Below are 22,136 nucleotides of genomic sequence, written 5' to 3' on the forward strand. Positions count from 1 at the left end.
CATCAAAGGTACCATTATATACAGAGCGTCACCTCCTCCATGGGCTTCGGGAGGGACATCAAAGGTACCATTATATACTGTGCTCTGCTTTCTCAACCTTTTCAGGATGCCAAACCTCCCAAAATAATCCTATTTGAACTGGGGACCGTGTTTTCTTATCAATTTGAAAAAAAACATTCGCATTTTTCCCCCTAAAATAACCGATCTGCATGCTCACAATAACACCCTTAAAAATCTTTTCATCAAGGTCCAACATGCCCACAATATATATCGTCTGTCGGGTGGAAACCTTGTCATGTCCAAAACTGTGACTTTGCAGAATTGCAGTTCAAAAATAGCAAAAGTAGCAGATCTACAAGCTCGAGAGCTTTCTGCCCGACAACAGCGATGTATGAAGCTTGAAAGTGGTTTAAAGTCAGGACAGCGATTCATAACTGCCGACACCGATGTCGTCAAAAGAGTAAAATAATGACCTGTATGTGACCTTTCTCACCAATCTATCTCTCTCTCTCTCTCTCTCTCTCTCTCCAGACCTCCCCAAGGCAGCGATGCGTATCCTCAGTAATGTGACATTCCTCTTCGTCAGTCTGTCCTACACAGCAGAGAGTGCCATCGTAACGGCCTTCATCACCTTCATCCCCAAGTTCATAGAGTCTCAGTTCGGTATCCCTGCATCCAGCGCTTCCATCTACACGGGTATGCGCACACGCACGCACACACGCACGCACCCACGCACACACCAACACACATAGTGTTGTGTAAATGTGCCCAAAATGAAAATCGATTAGTATAATTCAATATCAACAATTAATCGATTAATCGTTTGGAACCCTACAAATACAATCTTCAATTGCGGAAATTGTCTCAATCAGGTTACCAGTAATAATATCAGATACCATTACCAATCAGCACCAATAATGCAGTTGGTTTAAACTCTTTTCATATCAAGGAAATTAAGTAATGTAGATAATTAACAATAATTTAACTCTTGAGAGTTAATAAGGGTCAATTTGGGTTACTAACTTACTAACATTGTGTCTATGGGGCATGTACTTTTAAATAACCCCAATGTGCTCAATTTTCAACCGATTTTCAAACGGTTTGGTTTGTTATATAAACCTCAGAGACGTCCGCATACTTATATGCTTTTATACAACGTTCATATAAAACAACTTTAAGCAGATAACCGTCCTGAATCATAGCCACGTTGACAACGTTTGTAATAAACCAACCCGTTTGTAAATCCGTCAAGATTTGAGCGAGTTATGACTGTTTTTGTTTGAGCTGCCATTGAACATACTGTACTGTACGTATCCCCGAAGTAAGATGGCCGCCTGGTGAATCAGCCTAGGCCTGATTAGGTGAATTCCCAACACCTGCTAAATCCTCCAAACCTGTATCTTGATTGGAGTCAATCTCCACTCCTCTCAGTCATGCAGCTACACAGACAGATCCCAGGCACACTTTGGTAGCCCGGTCCTGTTTGGATGACAATATTGCCTTTCCAACAGATAATATTTTCATTTCAAAAATTGATTTATTAATTTTAATAATCGATTCCGGGTCCTATTATCGATTAATCGGACCCACACACACATTAGACACAACTTTAAAGGTGGTGTAAGGTGATATTTTTGTTAAATAGTTCTATATTCTGATAGTAATCATTGCTATAGGTTGTTTGTTTAGTAACAGTGTTATAGCTCTATATTCTGATAGTAATCATTGGTGTTTGTTTAGTAACAGTGTTAAATAGCTCTATGTTCGGATAGTAATCATTGCTATAGGGTGTTTGTTTAGTAACAGTGTTAAATAGCTCTATGTTCTGATAGTGATCATTGCTATAGGGTGTTTGTTTAGTAACAGTGTTAAATAGCTCTATGTTCGGATAGTGATCATTGCTATAGGGTGTTTGTTTAGTAACAGTGTTAAACAGCTCTATGTTCGGATAGTAATCATTGCTATAGGTATAGGGTGTTTGTTTAGTAACTGTGTTAAATAGCTCTATGTTCGGATAGTGATCATTGCTATAGGGTGTTTGTTCAGTGACAGGGGTCTCCCCATCTCTACAGCTCTTTATTAATTTAATAAAGTTTAATTTAATGTAATAAAATGTTCTGTTTCATTTAAACAGAAAATACATTTTCAGGTCAGGATACCCATTTGATCTAGTCAGGAGAGAGAACCTGACCCATACAGCATAACAATTATACTTTATATTATAATACAATTCATGTCAAGTCAGTTAAATTCTCTGAACTTATTGGGGAAAGTGTTTCCAGCTCCCATTTTGCGCATTTTTGTTTGCAAAACCAGTTCAGCAAATGATCTGTGTTTCCATTCAGGGTTTTTCATGTGCAAATTAGAAATGGGATAAGGTCTCTGTCGGGTGGAAACCTCATATGTCCACAACTGTGGACTTCAGGATTCAAATTCAATAGTATCAAAAGCAGCTTCCAGCTCGTGGATCTGCTACTTTTGGTGCTTTTGTGTGACGCTGTAGTATGATCACGTCGTAGGGCATAAATATACAAATAAACAATGGAGATAAGAGGTTTCCGCTCGACAACAATAATATATTGAAAATGCTATATTATTATTTTTATGAAAATCACAAATGCACATAAAAATCTGGTTTTATGGAAACCGAGTTAGACAGAGAGAAGAAGGGAGGATGGAGAGAACACTGGAGAGAGATAGAGGGAGAGAGAGAGAGTTTGTTGGAGAGCAGCTCAGGACAACTGTCATTAATAATCTAAAACTATGATCCTCAAATAACCAGGACTCCTCGCACACACAAGCAAACACACACACACACACACACACGTGCGTGCGTGTATGCACAATCCGCTTTTACACAAAGACAAATGTACATGATGAATTATCAATCGTGTGATGCTGGTCAGTGACCTACATCGTCTGCACACACACGCACGCATGCACACACAGTCACACACGCACACACGCACGCATGCACACACAGTCACACACGCACACACAGTCACACACACACACACACACACACACACAGCATGAGCACAGACACAAAAGCAGCGATAACATTAATAAAACACAGTTCAAACAAATGATGGTAGACCTCTCACTCTACACATCCCCATCTCTCTCTCTCTCTCTCTCTCTCTCTCTCCCCCCACTAGGTGTGATCATAGTGCCCAGTGCGGGCGTGGGCATCGTTCTGGGGGGCTACATCATCAAGAAGCTGAAGCTGGGAGCCAGGGAGTCTGCCAAGCTGGCCATGATCTGCAGCGGAGTGTCTCTGCTCTGCTTCTCCACGCTGTTCATAGTGGGCTGTGAGAGCATCAACCTGGGAGGAATCAACATCCCCTATACTACTGGGTCTGTCTGTCTGTCTGTCTGTCAGACACACTGTCTGTCTGTCTGTCTGTCTGACAGACACACTGTCTGTCTGTCAGACACACTGTCTGTCTGTCTGTCTGTCTGACACACTGTCTGTCTGTCTGACAGACACTGTCTGTCTGTCTGACAGACACTGTCTGTCTGTCTGACAGACACTGTCTGTCTGTCTGTCTGTCTGTCTGTCTGACACACTGTCTGTCTGACAGACACTGTCTGTCTGTCTGTCTGTCTGTCTGTCTGACACACTGTGTGACTGTCTGTCTGACAGACACACTGTCTGTCTGTCTGTGTACCTGTCTGTGTGACTGTGTACCTGACTGTGTCTCTGTGTGTCTCTGTGGTCAGGCCCACCCTGACGATGCCTCAGAGGAACCTGACCGGGGGCTGTAATGTGAACTGTGGCTGTAGGATCAATGAGTACGCTCCTGTCTGTGGATCAGATGGAATCACTTACTTCAACCCCTGCCTGGCTGGATGCAGTGCGGTGGGCAACAACAACACTGCTGGGGTGGGTAGCATGCACGCACACACGCATCAATGGAACTTAACATAGGGCACTTTAATGTTGTACTAGTTATCGGTATCACAATGAAAACTTGTGTTTTAATATATATTTTTCTTAACATTACATTTTTTAATATTAATATTATATTCATCATTACAATCGTAGTGTTTTGTCAATTACTTTGGGGACTACGGTAATTTCAATATTGTCATGGAAATTGCAGCTATATAGGTATAGAATAATATATAATCATTGCTCACCTACATATTATATATCCATAACTGTATTACTTTATATACTTTATACTGTATATACTTTCTATTATTTACACATCCCTGTGTATATATATAATCATTATCTATATAATCATATATCACTGTTTATATACTACTACTATATAACTATGGTATACTAATAATCCGTTTCTGTTTACTATTTATGTATAATACATGATTGGCTGTTGTAAATGACCTGAAACCCCCTGGTCAAATATATTCATATGAATAATTTAAAATCTAATTAAATAAAAAAGTGAATTAAAAGGTAACTTTTTCAGGTGAAATTATTTTGTTGGATATACTGTACAGTACTGACTGAATGCAAGACGCTTGAATTATATCCTGAAAGCTGTGTTGGACTTTATAAAGTGTTTTTTGTGTTTATACCTGTATAGTATTGCTGCGACACAAACACAAATCCTCCATTGACCCCTGTCGTCCGTAACAGATCCGTAACTACTCGGACTGCGCATGCGTCCAGAGTCGTCAGGTGATCACGCCGTCGTCGGGCTCCCAGGGCGCCAACCAGCTGCAGCTGGTGATCGTCAAGACCTACCTGAACGAGAACGGCTACGCCGTGTCGGGGAAGTGCGACCGCGCGTGCAACACGCTCATCCCCTTCCTGGTCTTCCTGTTCATCGTCACGCTCATCACCGCCTGCGCGCAGCCCTCCGCCATCATCGTCACCCTCAGGTGAGTGTCATCCCGGCTTGGTTCATACTCGCTTGTATACGGTGGTGGAGAAAGTACTCACAGTTCTTACTTGAGTAAAAGAACTCCATTGCAGGTAAAAGTCCAGAATTCAAAATGAGTAAAAGTGCAAAAGTATTGACATCAAAATGTACTTAACTTTAGTAACAGTACTCATTATGCAGAATGTCCCATTTCAAGTTCACAAATGTCTACAAATATTGAACATTTTGAAAATTGCTGATCTACAAGCTCACAATGCGTCGCATCGGTTGAAGTGGTTAATGTATGTTTTGTAATAATAATCAAAGTATTGGAAATTGAAAATACTAATATACTATGTACGTCACGTGTACTAGTGATGTACTGTCTGTGTGTGTGCATCGTAGGTCTGTAGCAGAGCAAGAGAGGCCGTTCGCTCTGGGAATGCAGTTTGTTCTGCTCAGGACCCTCGGTGAGTAAAACATGCTGACACAAATACTGAACAAACACTGATATATATGTATATATATATATACCTTTTATTGAAAGGATAAGCCCCTTGAGATGTCGCATCTCATTTTAGAGGGGGTCCTCAACACAGATACATTGTACAATACAGTTCACAAAGCAATACAACAGTACAACCATACAGACAGGACAAAACAAACAAGACAGAACAAAAGCTCTCCCAAAGATAGCTCCCACCCCACTGTTTCAGCCCTAATTCATAATGGAAAAAATAATAATATATATATATATATATATATATATATATATATACCCTTTGCACAATAAGACCATGTTATTAGGCAAAAACGAAACAAAAGCAAACGAGCAGTTCCAGCATGCATAATGTGATAATAATGAGCAGCAGCATCGAGCCAGCAGGGAACACATATGAAGGTACATACAGATCGGTCGGTATGTTATATTTATGGAAGACAAGGACAACTGCCAGTATGTTAGTTTAGAAGCATGAGCACGGCGTTAGAAGGTGTGTGAATACGTTGAGGGAAGTGATTGATCTGAGTGGACTTGGTAGGTCATTCCAATCAGATGGAGCTTTAAATTTGAAGGCACGGCGCCCACGTAACTTTTTTATCCTTGTGGGGACTGTAAAGTAGGGATGGTCCGTGTGTCTTAAATTATAGTGTGGTGTGTATGGGACAAGAAATTGTTTTAGGTACTGTGGATAAGGAAAGAAAGTACATTTAAAAATAAATTGTAGCCAATGTGAGTGTCTTCGTGATTTAGGTGATAGCCAGTTTAAAGACTCATACATGGAGCAATGGTGAGTTCTATATGGGCATCTCAGTATGAATCTACATAGGTTATTATAGGTGACATTGAGGGGGTAGAGGTTTGTATCGGTGGTGTTCTGATATATGACATCCGCATAGTCTATTATGGGTAGTAGCAGCTGTGAAATTAATCTTTTTCTAATCTGAAGGGTAAAACTATTGATGGATCGATATAGAGTTTTCAAACTGAAATTTAGTCTTGAGTGAATGAGTCTTAAAGGAGAGTTGAGGATCCAGCCAGAGTCCTAGGTACTTAAACTCCTCCACTTTCTCCAATGCTGCCCCATCGGAAAAGTTAAGGACTAGAGCAGGTGTTCCCAAACTTTTTTGGACCAGGTACCCCTTTTGGGGTAGATATTTTTCCAGGTACCCCCTCATCCTCGCAAACACGGATAACAATATATTTACAACCACAAGCAGTGTTTCCTGCAGGAAAAAGCTTTGGCATGGTCCTGGGCACAGGCTGCAATTTTGATTAATTAATTAATTTGATTCATTAATTAATAAGATTAATACATTAAGATTAATTTGTATTATTGCTCTTGTATTGCTATTGGAGACACTGGGGGACACTGGGCAGGCACTGAGGAGGCACTGGGGAGACACCGGGGAGTGTAATGTGAAATGTATACGTCTAAATGTATACGTCTAAATGTAGACGTCTAAATGTATACGTCTAAATGTATACAGACGTCTAAATGTAGACGTTTAAATGTAAACGTCTAAATGTAGACGTCTAAATGTAGACTTCTAAATGTGTACGTCTAAATGTAGACGTCTAAATGTAGACTTCTAAATGTGTACGTCTAAATGTAGACGTCTAAATGTAGACTTCTAAATGTGTACGTCTAAATGTAGACGTCTAAATGTAGACGTCTAAATGTGTACGTCTTCTCTTATGGGGGTCCCTGGCATATCTTTTCAAATGGGGGTCCACAGGCTAAGTAGTGTCAATTTGGGGGTCCTTGACATGAAAAAGTTTGGGAACCACTGCTTTAAACACTTTAGCACTTTATGAACATGAACAAAATAGATGGGTCCCCCCTGGAACTCCCTCAGGTACCCCTGGGGGTCCCCGGACCCCACTTTGGGAACCACTGGACTAGAGGATGAGGGTTTGGGCTTTGAGTGAACAGCATGCTGACAGATTTTCTTTTGTTCAACAGCAGTTTGTTAGAGTGAAACCATTTTTGAACGGAGTCAAAATCAGCCTGTAAAGTACGCTCAATTTCAGAGATAATTAAATTAGATTAATAAATAACTGTGTCATCAGCATATAGTTGAATATGACTGTTGGAGCAGATTGAGGGCAGATCGTTGATAAGAATTGAGAAGAGCAGTGGACCCAAGGAAGAACCTTGGGGTACGCCCTTTTCCATGATCGTGGAGTCTGACTGAGAACCCTGATAAGATACACTTTGACGTCTGTGATGGAGATATGAATTGAACCATAGTAAGGATTGTCTTGAGAGACCAATTGCATAAAGCTTATCGAGTAGTAAATAGTGGTCCACCATGTCAAAAGCCTTGGAGAGGTCTATAAATATTGCTCCTGTGGGCATACTGTTACCAAATGCGGAAAATACATCATTGGTAAGTTTCATAAGTGTGGTTGTTGTTGAGAAATTTGGCCTGAAACCTGATTGGAAAGGTGATAGGATATTGTAATTATTGAGATACTTAGACAGTTGGTGAAAAATCAGTTTCTCAAAGATCTTCACTACACTATTTATAATTGAGATAGGCCTGTAGTTATTTAGATCATGGGAATCACCTCCTTTATGTAGTGGCATGACTCTGGCACATTTCCAGGTAGATGGAACTACTCCTGTTGAGAGAGATAAATTAAATAAATCCGCTAGTGGATATGCCAGAATATGAGGTGCAATTTTGAAGAACTTGATGTCCAGACCATCTGGCCCAGCACTGCTTCCTGATTTTAGGTCACGGATAGTACGTTCAACATCGGATGGGTAAATGTTTTTGAGGGAGAAAGAGTTGACACGTTCAGGGTTATTTGGAGGGGCATGAGAGTAATGTGGGTCTGATGGCTGAGATCTGCAAATTGAGGAGAAATGCTGGCTGAATGAGTTACATATTATGGAGGGATCGTCGGTTAAATTATTATTTATGCTGATACGGTTTGGGCTTTTGTTTCCTTTATTTAATATATTATTCATTTTATTCCAGAATTGTTTGGGATTATTATAGTCACTCGTCAAACAGTATTTAAAGTAATCGGCTTCGGCGTTTCTTGTATTTGTTTTGCATGCGTTTCTTAGATGTTTATAAATAATCCAATCAGCAGGGTCATTTGTCAAGCGGCACTTTCGCCAAGCCTTATCTCTTTGTTTAAAGAAGCGTATGAGCTCACCACTGATCCAGGGCAAATGTCTGCCTTTTACTTTTATTGTTATCAACGGGGCATGCCTGTCAATAACATTAATCAGTTCGGTGTAAAAGAAATTCCAGGCATCCTCTACAGATGGTATCAGTTGGAACCTATGTCGATCACGTCATGAATGAAAAGATCAGAGTTTATATTTTTGTGTTTTCGCACTTTAATAAATCTTGGTGGAAGTCTGGGAAGTTTAATCTTCCAAACGCAGGAGATGATAGAATGGTCACTAAAACAGTCCGGTAATACTTCGGATGACACAATCCTGTCGGGATGAGTGACAAGGATCCAGTCTAATAGAGACTTTGTTTTGTGTACCGGGTCGGTTCTGGTGGGCTCTTTTATAAGTTGAGTGAGGTTTGCACTGCTAAGGAGGTTACGTTCTTTGGAACAGGACCGGTCTGTCCAGTTCCTGTTAAAATCACCACAGATAATGGCCTCATTTGAGTGATCCAGGGACTTAATGGTGGACAAAATGCAGTTAATTGATTCCGCAGGGGCATTCGGAGGCCTATAGATGTTTCCTATAGTCAAATGTTTATTATCATGGAAACGAATTTTAATAAATAAGGATTCAAAATGCAAAGGATTCTCCTTCGGTGTAACAGGCTCGGAGGCCAGATTGAAGGAAACATATGTAGCCACTCCTCCTCCTGCCCCTGTTCTCCTATCAGCTCTATAATAAGGAATAGTTGTCAAGATGAATAGCATTGTCAGGGATCTTACTAGTTAGCCATGTTTCGGAAATTGTGATTACATTAGGTTTGTTATAGACCACCCAGGCTTTTAATAAATTAATTTTAAGGAATAGGCTTCTGATATTCACATGTAGACCTTTCATTAATTATACATAGGTGAGTAAAGTGCTACATGGGTGTGCACCATGAGTAAATATAGATGGAAGAAACATTGTATAGGGTGGAGGTGGAGAGAGCAGCGTCCAGGGGAGCAGAGGAGCAACAAACACACATACACACAAGAACAGGATCAAACAACAAAAACGAGAAACAAATAAGCAGAAAAACAAAAAACAAAGACAAAACAGGAGTAATACAAAACAAGCAAGACAAAAAACATGGCAGACATGCCGTGTGTCGCTGACACATGGCGGCAGAGTTACCTGGCCACTATCCATTAATAGCGATAGCAGTAACTTTGCGGTGGGCGTTCGAGAGACTGGGTGTGTTGGTTTTATTTATGCGTCTGAATGTAGAGAGGTATAGTGTGGCGATGGGTAGAGACAGGACAAGGAAGCGTGAGTGACAAGCGGAAGCACCACTACCACCCAAGCAGCACGGGAGGCCACAGCGGACAGACGGCGCATTAGAGGGCCACGCCCGCACTCGGTCCTGCCCAGTCAACATCCCGCGCACCGATGCTGCCGCGGCCGTCCAGAATGTCACATACAGTACATCATGTTTATGTGGTGAAATCCGGAACAAGCATTCATATATCCAGTTTAAGTGGTTAAATACAGAGCAGTGCTGTAGAGGCAGCGACGTAGACATCTGTTCAGTGCTTTTATTTATTCCCCTACTGTAGGTTTATTTAGTAATTACTTTATTTACAGTCAATTCAGTAATTGAAACGGATTTGTGCGTGCGTTTGTTGCGTTTTGCTGACCTCTTATCTGAAATGCTGACACCTCTCTCCCCACTATTCTATCTTTCCGTTTCTCTCTCTCATCATCTCGTCTTTCTCTTTTTGTCGTCTTCCATCTCTCTCTCCTCCATCCATCTGTCCTTTCCCTTCTCTCTCTATCTCTCTCTCTCTCTCTCTCTCTCTCTCTGTGTGTCATCCTTCCTTCTCTACTTCTTCCTCTCTACTTTATTAACCTACTTTCTTTCACTGTCTGCCTCCTGTCCGTCCGTCCTGTCTGTCTGTCTGTCCGTTCGTCCGTCCATCCTCTGTCCGTCAATCTTCCTCCCCTTCACACTCTCCCCTTTTCCCCCTCCGTTTCTCCCTTCCTCCCCTCCTGTCCTCTCCTCTCCTGTCCTCTCCTCTCCTCTCCTCTCCTCTCCTCTCCTCTCCTCTCCTCTCCTCTCCTCTCCTCTCCTCTCCTCTCCTCTCCTCTCCTCTCCTCTCCTCTCCTCTCCTCTCCTCTCCTCTCCTCTCCCCTCCTCTCCTCTCCTCACAGCGTACATTCCCACTCCCATCTACTTTGGGGCGGTCATCGACACCACGTGCATGCTGTGGCAGCAGGACTGCGGCGTGCACGGCTCGTGCCACGAGTACGACGTCACCTCGCTGCGCTTCGTCTACTTTGGCCTCGCCGCCAGCCTCAAGTTCCTGGGCTTCCTCTTCATCTTCCTCACCTGGTACTCCATCAAGTACAAGGAAGAGCGCGTGGAGCGCTGGCTCAAGCGCCACCTGGGCGCGCCCGGCGGCGACACGGTGGGCGCCCTCGTGTGCCACCCGGGCGGCCGCAAGGGCCACGCCCGCACTCGCTCCTGCCCAGTCAACATCCCGCGCACCGATGCTGCCGCGGCCGTCCAGAATGGCGTGGCAGCGGCGCTCAACAGGGGGGTGAGCACGCAGAGCTGCCCCGGGGACGAGCTCCGAGTGGCCGCACCGCCGCCCGCGCTGCCTCCTCCTCCCCGGACGCCGGCACGCTCGCTGGAACAAGTCTGAGACCTCCACCTCCTCCTGCGTCCGTCTGTGTCCATGCCCACCTCAAAACAAAAGAAACGTGCCTTTTATTCTCTACGGTCCTCACATGTTACGTGTATACACCCAGACCCACACATGGTCAGTCACATCCCAACCCCCCCACCCACGACTGAGTTACAGTAACTCCTAGGCATGTAACGATATATCGTATATCGATATTATATCCCGACGATATGTATCGATTTATTACTTGCGCAAGCAGAGCGCGCAAGTACTAGTTTCGCCCAGGACGATATTCGATGCGTATGCACCGTCCCAGCAAATGACGTAATGACTACTTGTGCCTGATACGGCAGTGGTGCCAGATTACATACATGTATGTACATAGGAGCATTACCTTTAATCCTCCCAACATATCGTCATTACGTCACCATCGAAAACCAATTACACTCTGGCATTGGGTCCTTTAATCCACATCATTGAGAGCTAGTTATACCCTGACGTCATATGCTGGGACGGTGCATACGCATCAAAAGTAGCGCAAAATAACCACAGTATACCGCTAATCAATTTACAAATTACATATACATATACACAGAGGCATTTAGTATTAATATCACTATAGTCCAAGATTAAGTCAATTTAAAGCAATTGACAATTTAAAATAAATAATTAAATAATTATACTGTATATGTGATAACATATTTTATTTCAGTTTATATACCTTTTTTTCATCGGATATCGATGATTTATTTTTCTTTGAGAAACTAAAAAGGGATCCAGAATAATTCTAAATCGATAAAACTGTAGTGTGTGATATGAAATGTGAGCTGTAATCATATTCCATCATATTCACGTGCTTTTGGAGAGAAATGAGACAGACTCCATGCAGTCACTTTCAGTAGTAGAGGGGAGCTGAATGTCTGTGACACAGGTGATGGTCGTTATTGATGCTCATTAATACATCAAGGAAGGCAATTATGTTTCTGCACTGTCAAATAGGTCTACACCTATCAAAGAAAAGAAGAAATGTTAACTCGAGCTAGGTTTAAACATGAAAGCATGTTTACAGTTGTTGCACAGAAATTAAGTAATTTTACATGAAAAGTAATGCTACTTTTGCAATGTAGTTAAATCCAAATTGTGAAAAAAGCTTGGGGGGAAGATAAATCATTAAAAAAATGATTTATCGGTCATTTGTCTGGAAAATAATTGTGTTGAAAATATCGTGAAAAATCGTATCGTGAAAAATCGTATGGTGAACCTCATATCGTGATACGTATCGTATCGTGAGTCGAGTGTATCGTTACATGCCTAGTAACTCCCCATATAACTTGCAGACCTGTAAGCGGCTGTTCCCAAATATCACTTCTTTCACGGACCTCTTGGAACCTCCCCCTCGAGGAACGCCCTGGGGGGGTTCACGACCTCCTGGAACCTCCCCCCCGAGGACCCCCTGGGGGGGTTCACGACCTCTTGGAACCTCCCCCTCGAGGAACGCCCTGGGGGGGTTCACGACCTCCTGGAACCTCCCCCCCCGAGGACCCCCTGGGGGGGTTCACGACCTCTTGGAACCTCCCCCTCGAGGACCCCCTGGGGGGGTTCACGACCTCCTGGAACCCCTCGAGGAACGCCCTGGGGGGGTTCACGACCTCTTGGAACCTCCCCCTCGAGGACCCCCTGGGGGGGTTCACGACCTCTTGGAACCTCCCCCTCGAGGACCCCCTGGGGGGTTCACGACCTCTTGGAACCTCCCCCTCGAGGACCCCCTGGGGGGGTTCACGACCTCTTGGAACCTCCCCCTCGAGGACCCCCTGGGGGGGGTTCACGACCTCTTGGAACCTCCCCCCCGAGGACCCCCTGGGGGGGTTCACGACCTCTTGGAACCTCCCCCTCGAGGACCCCCTGGGGGGGGTTCACGACCTCTTGGAACCTCCCCCCCGAGGACCCCCTGGGGGGGTTCACGACCCCCACGTTGAGGACCTCTGACCTATCTCATCCAGAGAACAGATACCTCAGCTTCGAGCCCCCCTCATTTCACATGGTGGTTGCGCCGCCAGACTCACGCTGTGAGCTGTACGCACACAGCTGTGTTCGGTGCACGACGCCATGCACAGCGAAGTGTAACACCAGGCGTAAACGGGCTGTTCACAACCAAGCACTATTACTGTTAGAACTATACTAAGTTATCGTTTTTAACCACCTGACCACATTGCGGGGAGCTCATCGATCTGCTATTTTCAGCGAAGTTTCCTCACACTAACGGGAAACGGAAAAGCCCTGAGGGACTCTGGTCGACTATATAGGGTTGTTTAAGTGGTTAAAATTTGTTCTAGCTCGAGTGGATGGAATAGTCCGCACCACGACTTTAACAAAGAACGATGGTGAACGATATAGTTATTGTTATACTTACCGTGCTTGATTTGAACGGCCCTTAGCACCACCGGCTTTTTTTCTTCTTTTTTTTGTGTACTTGTCGGAACACATCACATTGTGCTCGCATGCACATGTGATGTGTTTGTGCGCGCGTGTGTGTGTTCCTGCTCACCACGGATCACCTTCATCACTGGAACAAAACGAGGAGAAAAAAAAAACAAAATAAAGGAAAACTAAAAACTAAAAGAAAAACAAAATGTGGAAAAGTGTTAGTATCACTGGAGAGCCGATGGCATGGTGCTATGTGAGAATGACGCGACCGCCTCGCGGCGCTTTTCCCTCGCCCCCCCCCCCCCCCCCCCCCCTCCGTTTTTGTATTTTAGCGTTTTAAAAGATGAGGAACAAAAAATTTATAAAAAGGAAAAAAGAACCCATGTGGACAATGTGTGTCTGGCTAAGAGGCTTGGCATGTACAAAACGCATTCCTGCTCTCTGTAAGGCCTTTTGTTGCTGCCCCCGGAAAAACACAATGGCAGCGAGTATTAACGTTTGGAAGTATAGCAACCGGACTGTTTGGCTTTCCCCCAGGCCCCAACACAATGTGTCCGCCACACATGAATCCACGCTTTTTTTTACCTTGAAAGAATAACATGAATTTTTTGCTGGCTGCTGGCCTGCATACCTGACTGGACAAGGCAGCCAATGGTTTCTACCATCATGTTTAAAGGACGGGAGATGAAAATGTCACCGTGGCGTGGAATACGTTTCTTGGCGAAGGTCACAGAACAAGTGTTTTTTTACCTGATGGGAAGAATGGGGTACTAATATAAAGCTGCAATCCACAACATCTCTCAGAATGGGTCAAACTAGCAACAGAATATAATGATGTTCCGAAGCATCGTCCGTAAAACATTAGGTTAACGCCTCAATCTGAAATGTCTTCAATGGGTTGTGTGTATGTAGAACAGAAAGGGAACATACTAGGTGGAACATGGATTCAGAATAATCATCTAAATAATATATTTAAAAAAAGACTCCTTTCTCACTGCTGCTCACCACTTGACAAATCACAGATTGCAGACAATTCCAGCCGTGAGATTTGGTTTACAAACTGTACAATGCCATACAGATTGATCAAAACGTTTTATTTAGACAAGGGCAAGTTTGGATTGCAGCTTTACTTTAATACAATCTCTGATATCTACGCATTAGGCAATGAGAGAGAGCAGGGGTTCCTACAGTATACCATACAAGAAAGATTCAATGAATTTCTGCTATCCTGAGAGAGTTTTCGAATGGAATTAAATGTAGTCTAGTGCAGGCATATCCACTCCTTACAAGCACGCCACTGCTTGTATGCTAACAGCTAGCCAACATGGTAAACGGTAGTGACGCTGAATTCAACCTTTTGTAACCTCTTGGCCAAAAGAAAAGGATAGTTGTGTTGTTGTTATTTTCTTTCTTTTTTTTTCCTGGGCTCACATACCAGCCTCAGTAACAGCTCTATAGGCTGCTCTAAGCAAAACCAATAAATAAGTGACTTTATTCTCTTGTTAGCTTGAGTCTTGCTGATTTCAGAGCTGCAGACCCTTTTTCAGAGAGCAGAGCCTTGTACAGAAGTCGAGTGAAACGTATGGAAAACTATAGCAAAGCTGAGAAATGGTTTCAATCTCCATGCTTTTTTTTAAATTAATTTTAAAAAATTTCAAGTAGAAATAATTAGGCCCCATTTGATTACATAATATAGGCTAAGATTTTGCAAATGTAGGGTCCATTTGGTTCCATTTGCACACTCAGAGTTGTACGGACAAATAAGGGTCCTATTTTGACCCCTGGTGGTCCCCCAGACCCGACATAGAGAAGCAGTAATCTACAGCTACTGATTTCTGGGTTGCAAACGTCTTTGACTGAACAAAGTAATGTCGATGTCCACTCCACACTACAGCAGACCCCCCAGTGGCCAGATGCATTTCTCCTTAGGGACAGCACTTCTCCTTAAAGTGCAAACCCATTTTTCCTTAAACCGAGGCAGCTTATGCTGGCCAACAGTGTTATAGCAACGACAAACAATACTAGCAGGTTTGTGTTTTTTGTCGAGTTCCATTACATTTCCTTCCCTCACAAACTGGTCTAAAGAATGAAAACGGTTGAGAATCACTATTCTCAACTGTTTTCAATTCAATTTTAACCCTGTGGTTGGCTGACCCCTGCTGGTCAGATCTGGAACCGATGAGAGGGTTTCTTTTTTAATTGGTTGGAATGAGTTGTACTGTTGTTTTTTCATCAAAGATATGCTGAATGTTTTTTCTTTCTGTTCTCAGTTCTCAGGGGACAGTTTGTCACACAGTAAAAAGCCTCACTAGTAATTGACATAACTAACTAAGACATAAGAAACATGTTGCGTTCTCTTTTTTTTTAAGTCTTGGAAGTAGCCTATATACTTGCACTATACCATGGCTAGTGGCTACAGTAGGCTACCATCGATTCGTGAGGTATACAAACATGCTCTGTACCATCAATTCATCAAACATGCTCTGTACCATCAATTCCTTGGAGAATGGGCAAGTACCACCGCTTATGTTTTATGATCAACTGAATGATTGTAGTGCAGAGTTATTTTTCTATATCGGGGGATTTTCATCGTAACAATTTCCATGTTAAAGAGTGCATGGCAATACAGTCCTTACGGAGAAACATACACGGACTGTTGAGTTTATTACTTGGGTCTAATTGTAGTTGATAAAGAAGTCAGAATTGTAGATTGTGGAAGTACTGTAGTTAACTGCTGTTTAGCCTCGGGAGCGCAGGTGTGTTCTTAAAAAAAAGCTATAGCTTAAACACATCACGACACGAACATTCCATATCCATGTAATAATGTAAAAAACACGTAGAATATTCAGCATCAACCACTTAAACCCTACCCGACCGTAGGCTTTTTGTTTACTTAAATTATAAACTATTTTCCGCAAAAGCTTTCAAAAGCAATTAACAGAAAACAACATACACTGGTACAGAGCCCAGAGGGACTCCGCTCAACTATATGGGGTTGAAGTAAGTCATGTTGAGTGCTGACCACGATTGAATGTGGTGCCGAAATCCATAGGCCTGCATCCTATCTAACATGTTTGCAGTAACACCTCTGCGTTTTATGCCTTTTTAGTTTCGTGTCACAGTGTGGCTGATCCACATTTTCATGTCAAGGATGACCCCCAAATTGTTATGTATTTGGCTAGAATGGCCGCAGAACCTTGCTCCCTCCATCTGAAGAGATTTGTGCCAGGGTTTCCCAAAGGATTTCCGTAAAAAGAAAAAATGAAAACTATCTTTTTTAAATAACATATTGCAAGCTCATAACTAGGGATGGAGCTCATAATTAGTTTTGTTTTTTATTGATAATGAGCACCTTATCAATCCTGCTTATTGATCCGGGCTTTTATCGAGCCCACTATTGAGCTTTTTCTATGATTTAATGGAAAGACAAATGACAGAACCGGTTTCTTTTATTTATTTATTGGCCATGCAGTTACTTGCGAGTTATGACACAGTTGGCTGACCACCATCTAAAGGTATCTTTGCAGGTATCAATACACGTTTCAAGCGACATGTTTGTGCCAGCTGTGGGTGATTAGATTTATTTCTTGATCACCTCTTGTCTTGTCCTGTTTAGACACAACGTCATGGACTGCTAATGCTAATGCTAATGCCAACAGGCTCGACAAGCCCAAAGCGCATTGATATCCGGGTCTCAATCAATTTATTGAGTTTGTAATGTTTTGAGCTCCATCCCTACTCGTAACGCATTGCATCACGAAGCATTGTGAACTAGGTTATTTTTTCAAATATTCAAACTAGGGTCCAAGTGGTTAAACTCACTTTGACGCTGTATTAAATAATGTTGCTGGGGAACCCATTCAAGTACCCCTTCCACTTCGAGAACCACTATTTTAGAGTTTCTTCATTCCTTCTGCAACCTGCAATGACGACCAGTGTTTTCAAAGACTCTCAGAGAAAGTACATCTCAGAGTTAAGCCTGGTTCATACTGTCAAACACAGTCGTGCGCTGAACATAGCAGATCTACAAGCCCGCAACGCGCCACAGTTTGATTCCCCGTCGTGCGACAAACCCTACTGTAAATCAGGCGTTGCTCGGCTCCGTTTGCGTTCCTTCTCCTGCAAGGCCTCAAGGACAGTGGTGGAAGAAGTACACACATTTCTCACTTAAGTAGACATAGTACGTACCACAATGTAGAACTAGTTACATGTGAAAGATATTAGAACATTTGTCAATCTTTTTTGAAAAATAGTAGACCTATAAGCTCACAATGTAATGCTTTGTAAGCATGTAAGTATAACATAGGGCTTATTTGGTTCATGTTTTTGTAATAATTATCTAAGCTGTCAAATAATTGGAGTCAAAGTTGAGTAAAAAGTAGGCTACAATATTTGCCTCTGAGAAGATAAAGTACCAAAATGGAAATGCTCAAGTTGTACTTAAGTACTGTAGTTGAGTGAATGTGTTAACTTTCCACCACTGCTCAAGGACTCCCTGAGGTCTGTTTCAGTCTTCGGATGGTCTTCACTCTTATCTTTGCACTTGAGTGCTCCAGTTCAGGACTGTTTTCTCTTTTCCTCACAAAAGCTTTGTCATATTTTGCTCGGTCGGATGAACTGGTGGCCATATACCTTCTGCTGATGTTACTGTGAACTCATGAGCAAATCAATCCCCCTGCCTTGCTTTTACAGATGTTACTGTGAACCCAGCCTTGCCCAGCCTTATTTACTCTCCCTACTTTTGTTTTGTCTGACTCGTCCACATTACTGTACTTTGTTTTTCCTACCTTGCTTATTCCTTGCTTTGTTTTACCTGCCTTGTTTACCTTCCCTACCTCACCATACTTGCAGCTGACAAATTCCAGGTTTATCCACCCCCTCCAAAATACTTAACACATTTTTTAATTTTACATTTTTGTTTTGTTTTTTTGTGAACAAAGAACAAATGTGTTGTATATTATATTTTGGTATTAATCTCAAGATGGACTGCAGATAAGACTTTGCCTGGATGCTACTGTATCACCATAGGCTCTTCAGGTAGATGTACAGTACATTTAGTTTGTCTACTTTGATCCTCTACCTTCCTTCCTTTGTTTTTGTTTTGTTTGTTTTTAGAAGTATTGTATTTATTTCAAAAGGACAAAGTGTTTTTGACTGGTTTAAAATGTCACACAGACGAAAAGCAAAATGTACATTATTTGTGGACACACTGTTTACAAATGCCTTGGATACTTGACTTCTGTCCAAAAAAAATGTGAATAATAATAATAAAACAGTATTACTCCAGCTCCAGCTTTTGTGCATTTTGTTTCAAGGGGATACAGCTAGAATTGCATGCTTGTGGATGTTATGTTTCCCTCTAGTGGTCGCAATTAACTTGTAAAGAGAAGAAGGGCAGAATCCAAATGGACCGGTCGTTTGATAGGCCGGCCGGTCCGTCGAGAGGCCGGTTTCTCAACAGTTTTAGACAGGGGTGGGCTCGTTGGAATCGTGTCACCCCCCTGGGGGGCGTTTTTGGGGGTTTTCAAGGTTCGGGGACCCCCGGGGTCCCCAGGGACCCTCACATGGTAACTGTCATTTCTCAACCGTTTTGGACGGGGGTGGGTTCGTTGGAATCGTGTCGCTAAGCGAGATGCGAGATGCGAGAAGCGATATATTATACTGTATATACATGTCTGCCCAACAAGGCTTATTTCTTTTGTAGGACAGCCAAGCACACATCGTAAAATCTGGGTCATTTATTTTTTTACTACCTCTGAGCAGTTTTTCCAGCAATTTGTCTAATTACTTAATTGCACAGCAATTACCTGAAAATAATATGGACTTTTAGTCATACTACAAGTGCAAAGCTAAGTGTGTTTCTGCAGTATGGCTACTTTTAAATATTATATCTCTCCATAGATTTCTTAAAGTACATTGGAGACGTGAAGTAAATGTTTGCATATTATTATTTTATCCTTAATATTGTAGTTGTGCTACTTCTGCTGAGTTTAATGTCAGATATCAAACACCACAGAGTTGGATTTCATGAGCACATACTGAGGACAAAGCTGTGTTAAAGGGATTTACCTTAAGTTAAAAGGATTTGTATCACCCAACGGAGCTGTTGACAAAATATAGCATGCTTTTGTGTGAAAACTAAATGGAATAAAAGGAATTTATTAAAGGGCATTATTTATTAAATATCAATCAGCAATCACGATGTTATGGTTTTATGACTGACTATAAATCAACTTAGAAACAGAAACGCCACGAGGCACCTGTGACTGCATTTCAGAGTTAAGCCTGTATAGCGGTGACTTGCAACTAAAATGCACGACGGCTTCTACTTCAGCATGCTAACTTTCCAAAAGAGAAAGGCTGTGGCTTGAAATCCCCGTCCATGATTTCATTGGTATAGGCAGCAGGTTTCTGAACTGTCCACAGCCCACCTCTGAGACTGAATAGACGTGGCATCTTAAAACAAGTGTTAGTGAGGACCAAATAGCCTAGCTATTTCATTATTCTTGGTTCACTGCCAAAATTAAATGACAAGAACGTGCACAAAGCATGTCTGAACGCTCATTGATTTTCCTTTTGTCCCATCTGACAGGCGTGTGACTTTGTGTCGGACAACTCTGAATTGCAGTCTGTGAAAGGATAATTTATATGACCAATGTACCGGTGTCTATTAAATAGACACCGGTACATTGGTCATATAAATTGAAATTGAAATTTTCAATGAGCAGTGTTTAGTATAAATCGTATATATAGGATATAGATCGTTTTTTGAATTTTTGAAAAAAATGTTATCCTCATTTTTCATCATTTTTGAACATGGGCTATAGCCCGTACCGTACGGCATACTATAGCACGCCGTTTTTCATCATTTTTGAGGATTTGAAGAAAATTCAAAATTTCAAAAAACATGGGTTATAGCCCATCGTTTTTTTTATTTTTGAAAAAAATGTTATCCTCATTTTTCATCATTTTTGAACATGGGCTATAGCCCCTACCATACGGCATACTATAGCACGCCGTTTTTCATCATTTTTGAGGATTTGAAGAAAATTCAAAATTTTAAAAAACATGGGTTATAGCCCATGTATTGCGAAGTATTGCGGAAAAATTGTGGAGTATTGCGGAGGACTTGCGGAGTGTTGCGAAAAAAATTCGTAGTATTTCCGAGGAATTCTGGAAAAACGATGGGTTATAGCCCACCTTTTTTTGAATTTTTGAAAAAAATGTTATCCTCATTTTTCATCATTTTTTAACATGGGCTATAGCCCCTACCGTACGGCATACTATAGCACGCCGTTTTTCATCATTTTTGAGGATTTGAAGAAAATTCAAAATTTCAAAAAACATGGGTTATAGCCCATCGTTTTTTGAATTTTTGAAAAAAATGTTATCCTCTTTTTTCATCATTTTTGAACATGGGCTATAGCCCCTACCGTACGGCATACTATAGCACGCCGTTTTTCATCATTTTTGAGGATTTGAAGAAAATTCAAAATTTCAAAAAACATGGGTTATAGCCAATCGTTTTTTGAATTTTTGAAAAAAATGTTATCCTCATTTTTCATCATTTTTGAACATGGGCTATAGCCCCTACCGTACGGCATACTATAGCACGCTGTTTTTCATCATTTTTGAGGATTTGAAGAAAATTCAAAATTTCAAAAAACATGGGTTATAGCCCATCGTTTTTTTTAATTTAAAAAACAAAAAAAGTTATCCTCATTTTTGAACATGGGCTATAGCCCCTACCGTACGGCATACTATAGCACGCCGTTTTTCATCAATTTTGAGGATTTGAAGAAAATTCAAAATTTCAAAAAACATGGGTTATAGCCCATCGTTTTTTTTGAATTTTTGAAAAAAATGTTATCCTCATTTTTCATCATTTTTGAACATGGGCTATAGCCCCTACCGTACGGCATACTATAGCACGCCGTTTTTCATCATTTTTGAGGATTTGAAGAAAATTCAAAATTTCAAAAAACATGGGTTATAGCCCATCGTTTTTTGAATTTTTGAAAAAAAAATTATCCTCATTTTTCATCATTTTTGAACATGGGCTATAGCCCCTACCGTACGGCATACTATAGCACGCCGTTTTTCATCATTTTTGAGGATTTGAAGAAAATTCAAAATTTCAAAAAACATGGGTTATAGCCCATCGTTTTTTGAATTTTTGAAAAAAATGTTATCCTCTTTTTTCATCATTTTTGAACATGGGCTATAGCCCCTACCGTACGGCATACTATAGCACGCCGTTTTTCATCATTTTTGAGGATTTGAAGAAAATTCAAAATTTCAAAAAACATGGGTTATAGCCAATCGTTTTTTGAATTTTTGAAAAAAATGTTATCCTCATTTTTCATCATTTTTGAACATGGGCTATAGCCCCTACCGTACGGCATACTATAGCACGCCGTTTTTCATCATTTTTGAGGATTTGAAGAAAATTCTAAATTTCAAAAAACATGGGTTATAGCCCATCGTTTTTTGAAAAAAAAAAAAAAATGTTATCCTCATTTTCCATCATTTTTGAACATGGGCTATAGCCCCTACCGTACGGCATA

General features: G+C 41.6%; 1 protein-coding gene and 1 long non-coding RNA gene across 2 annotated transcripts in view; one reads left to right on the plus strand and one right to left on the minus strand.

Moving 5' to 3' along the window:
* Positions 1-11,233, plus strand: part of LOC308325523 (solute carrier organic anion transporter family member 5A1-like) — a 37,701-nt gene extending 26,468 nt beyond the window's left edge. The window contains exons 7-12 of the mRNA XM_080778046.1: positions 532-696; positions 3,159-3,357; positions 3,724-3,886; positions 4,610-4,854; positions 5,241-5,305; positions 10,670-11,233. Of these exons, the coding sequence (XP_080634172.1) occupies positions 532-696; positions 3,159-3,357; positions 3,724-3,886; positions 4,610-4,854; positions 5,241-5,305; positions 10,670-11,163 (1,331 nt within the window). The 3' untranslated portion in view covers positions 11,164-11,233. The remainder of the gene's footprint in view (positions 1-531; positions 697-3,158; positions 3,358-3,723; positions 3,887-4,609; positions 4,855-5,240; positions 5,306-10,669) is intronic.
* A 186-nt stretch (positions 11,234-11,419) lies between these two features.
* On the minus strand, positions 11,420-12,870 carry LOC308325013. Its single transcript, XR_013964988.1, has 3 exons — positions 12,795-12,870; positions 12,568-12,752; positions 11,420-12,524 (listed from the first exon to the last, which is right to left on the minus strand). It is a non-coding gene; the product is annotated as an uncharacterized lncRNA (long non-coding RNA).
* Positions 12,871-22,136: the final 9,266 nt, after the last annotated feature.

The sequence above is a fragment of the Protomyctophum bolini genome (assembly GCF_963924005.1).
Source record: "Protomyctophum bolini genome assembly, chromosome: 12".
NCBI classification, from domain to species: Eukaryota; Metazoa; Chordata; class Actinopteri; order Myctophiformes; family Myctophidae; genus Protomyctophum; species Protomyctophum bolini.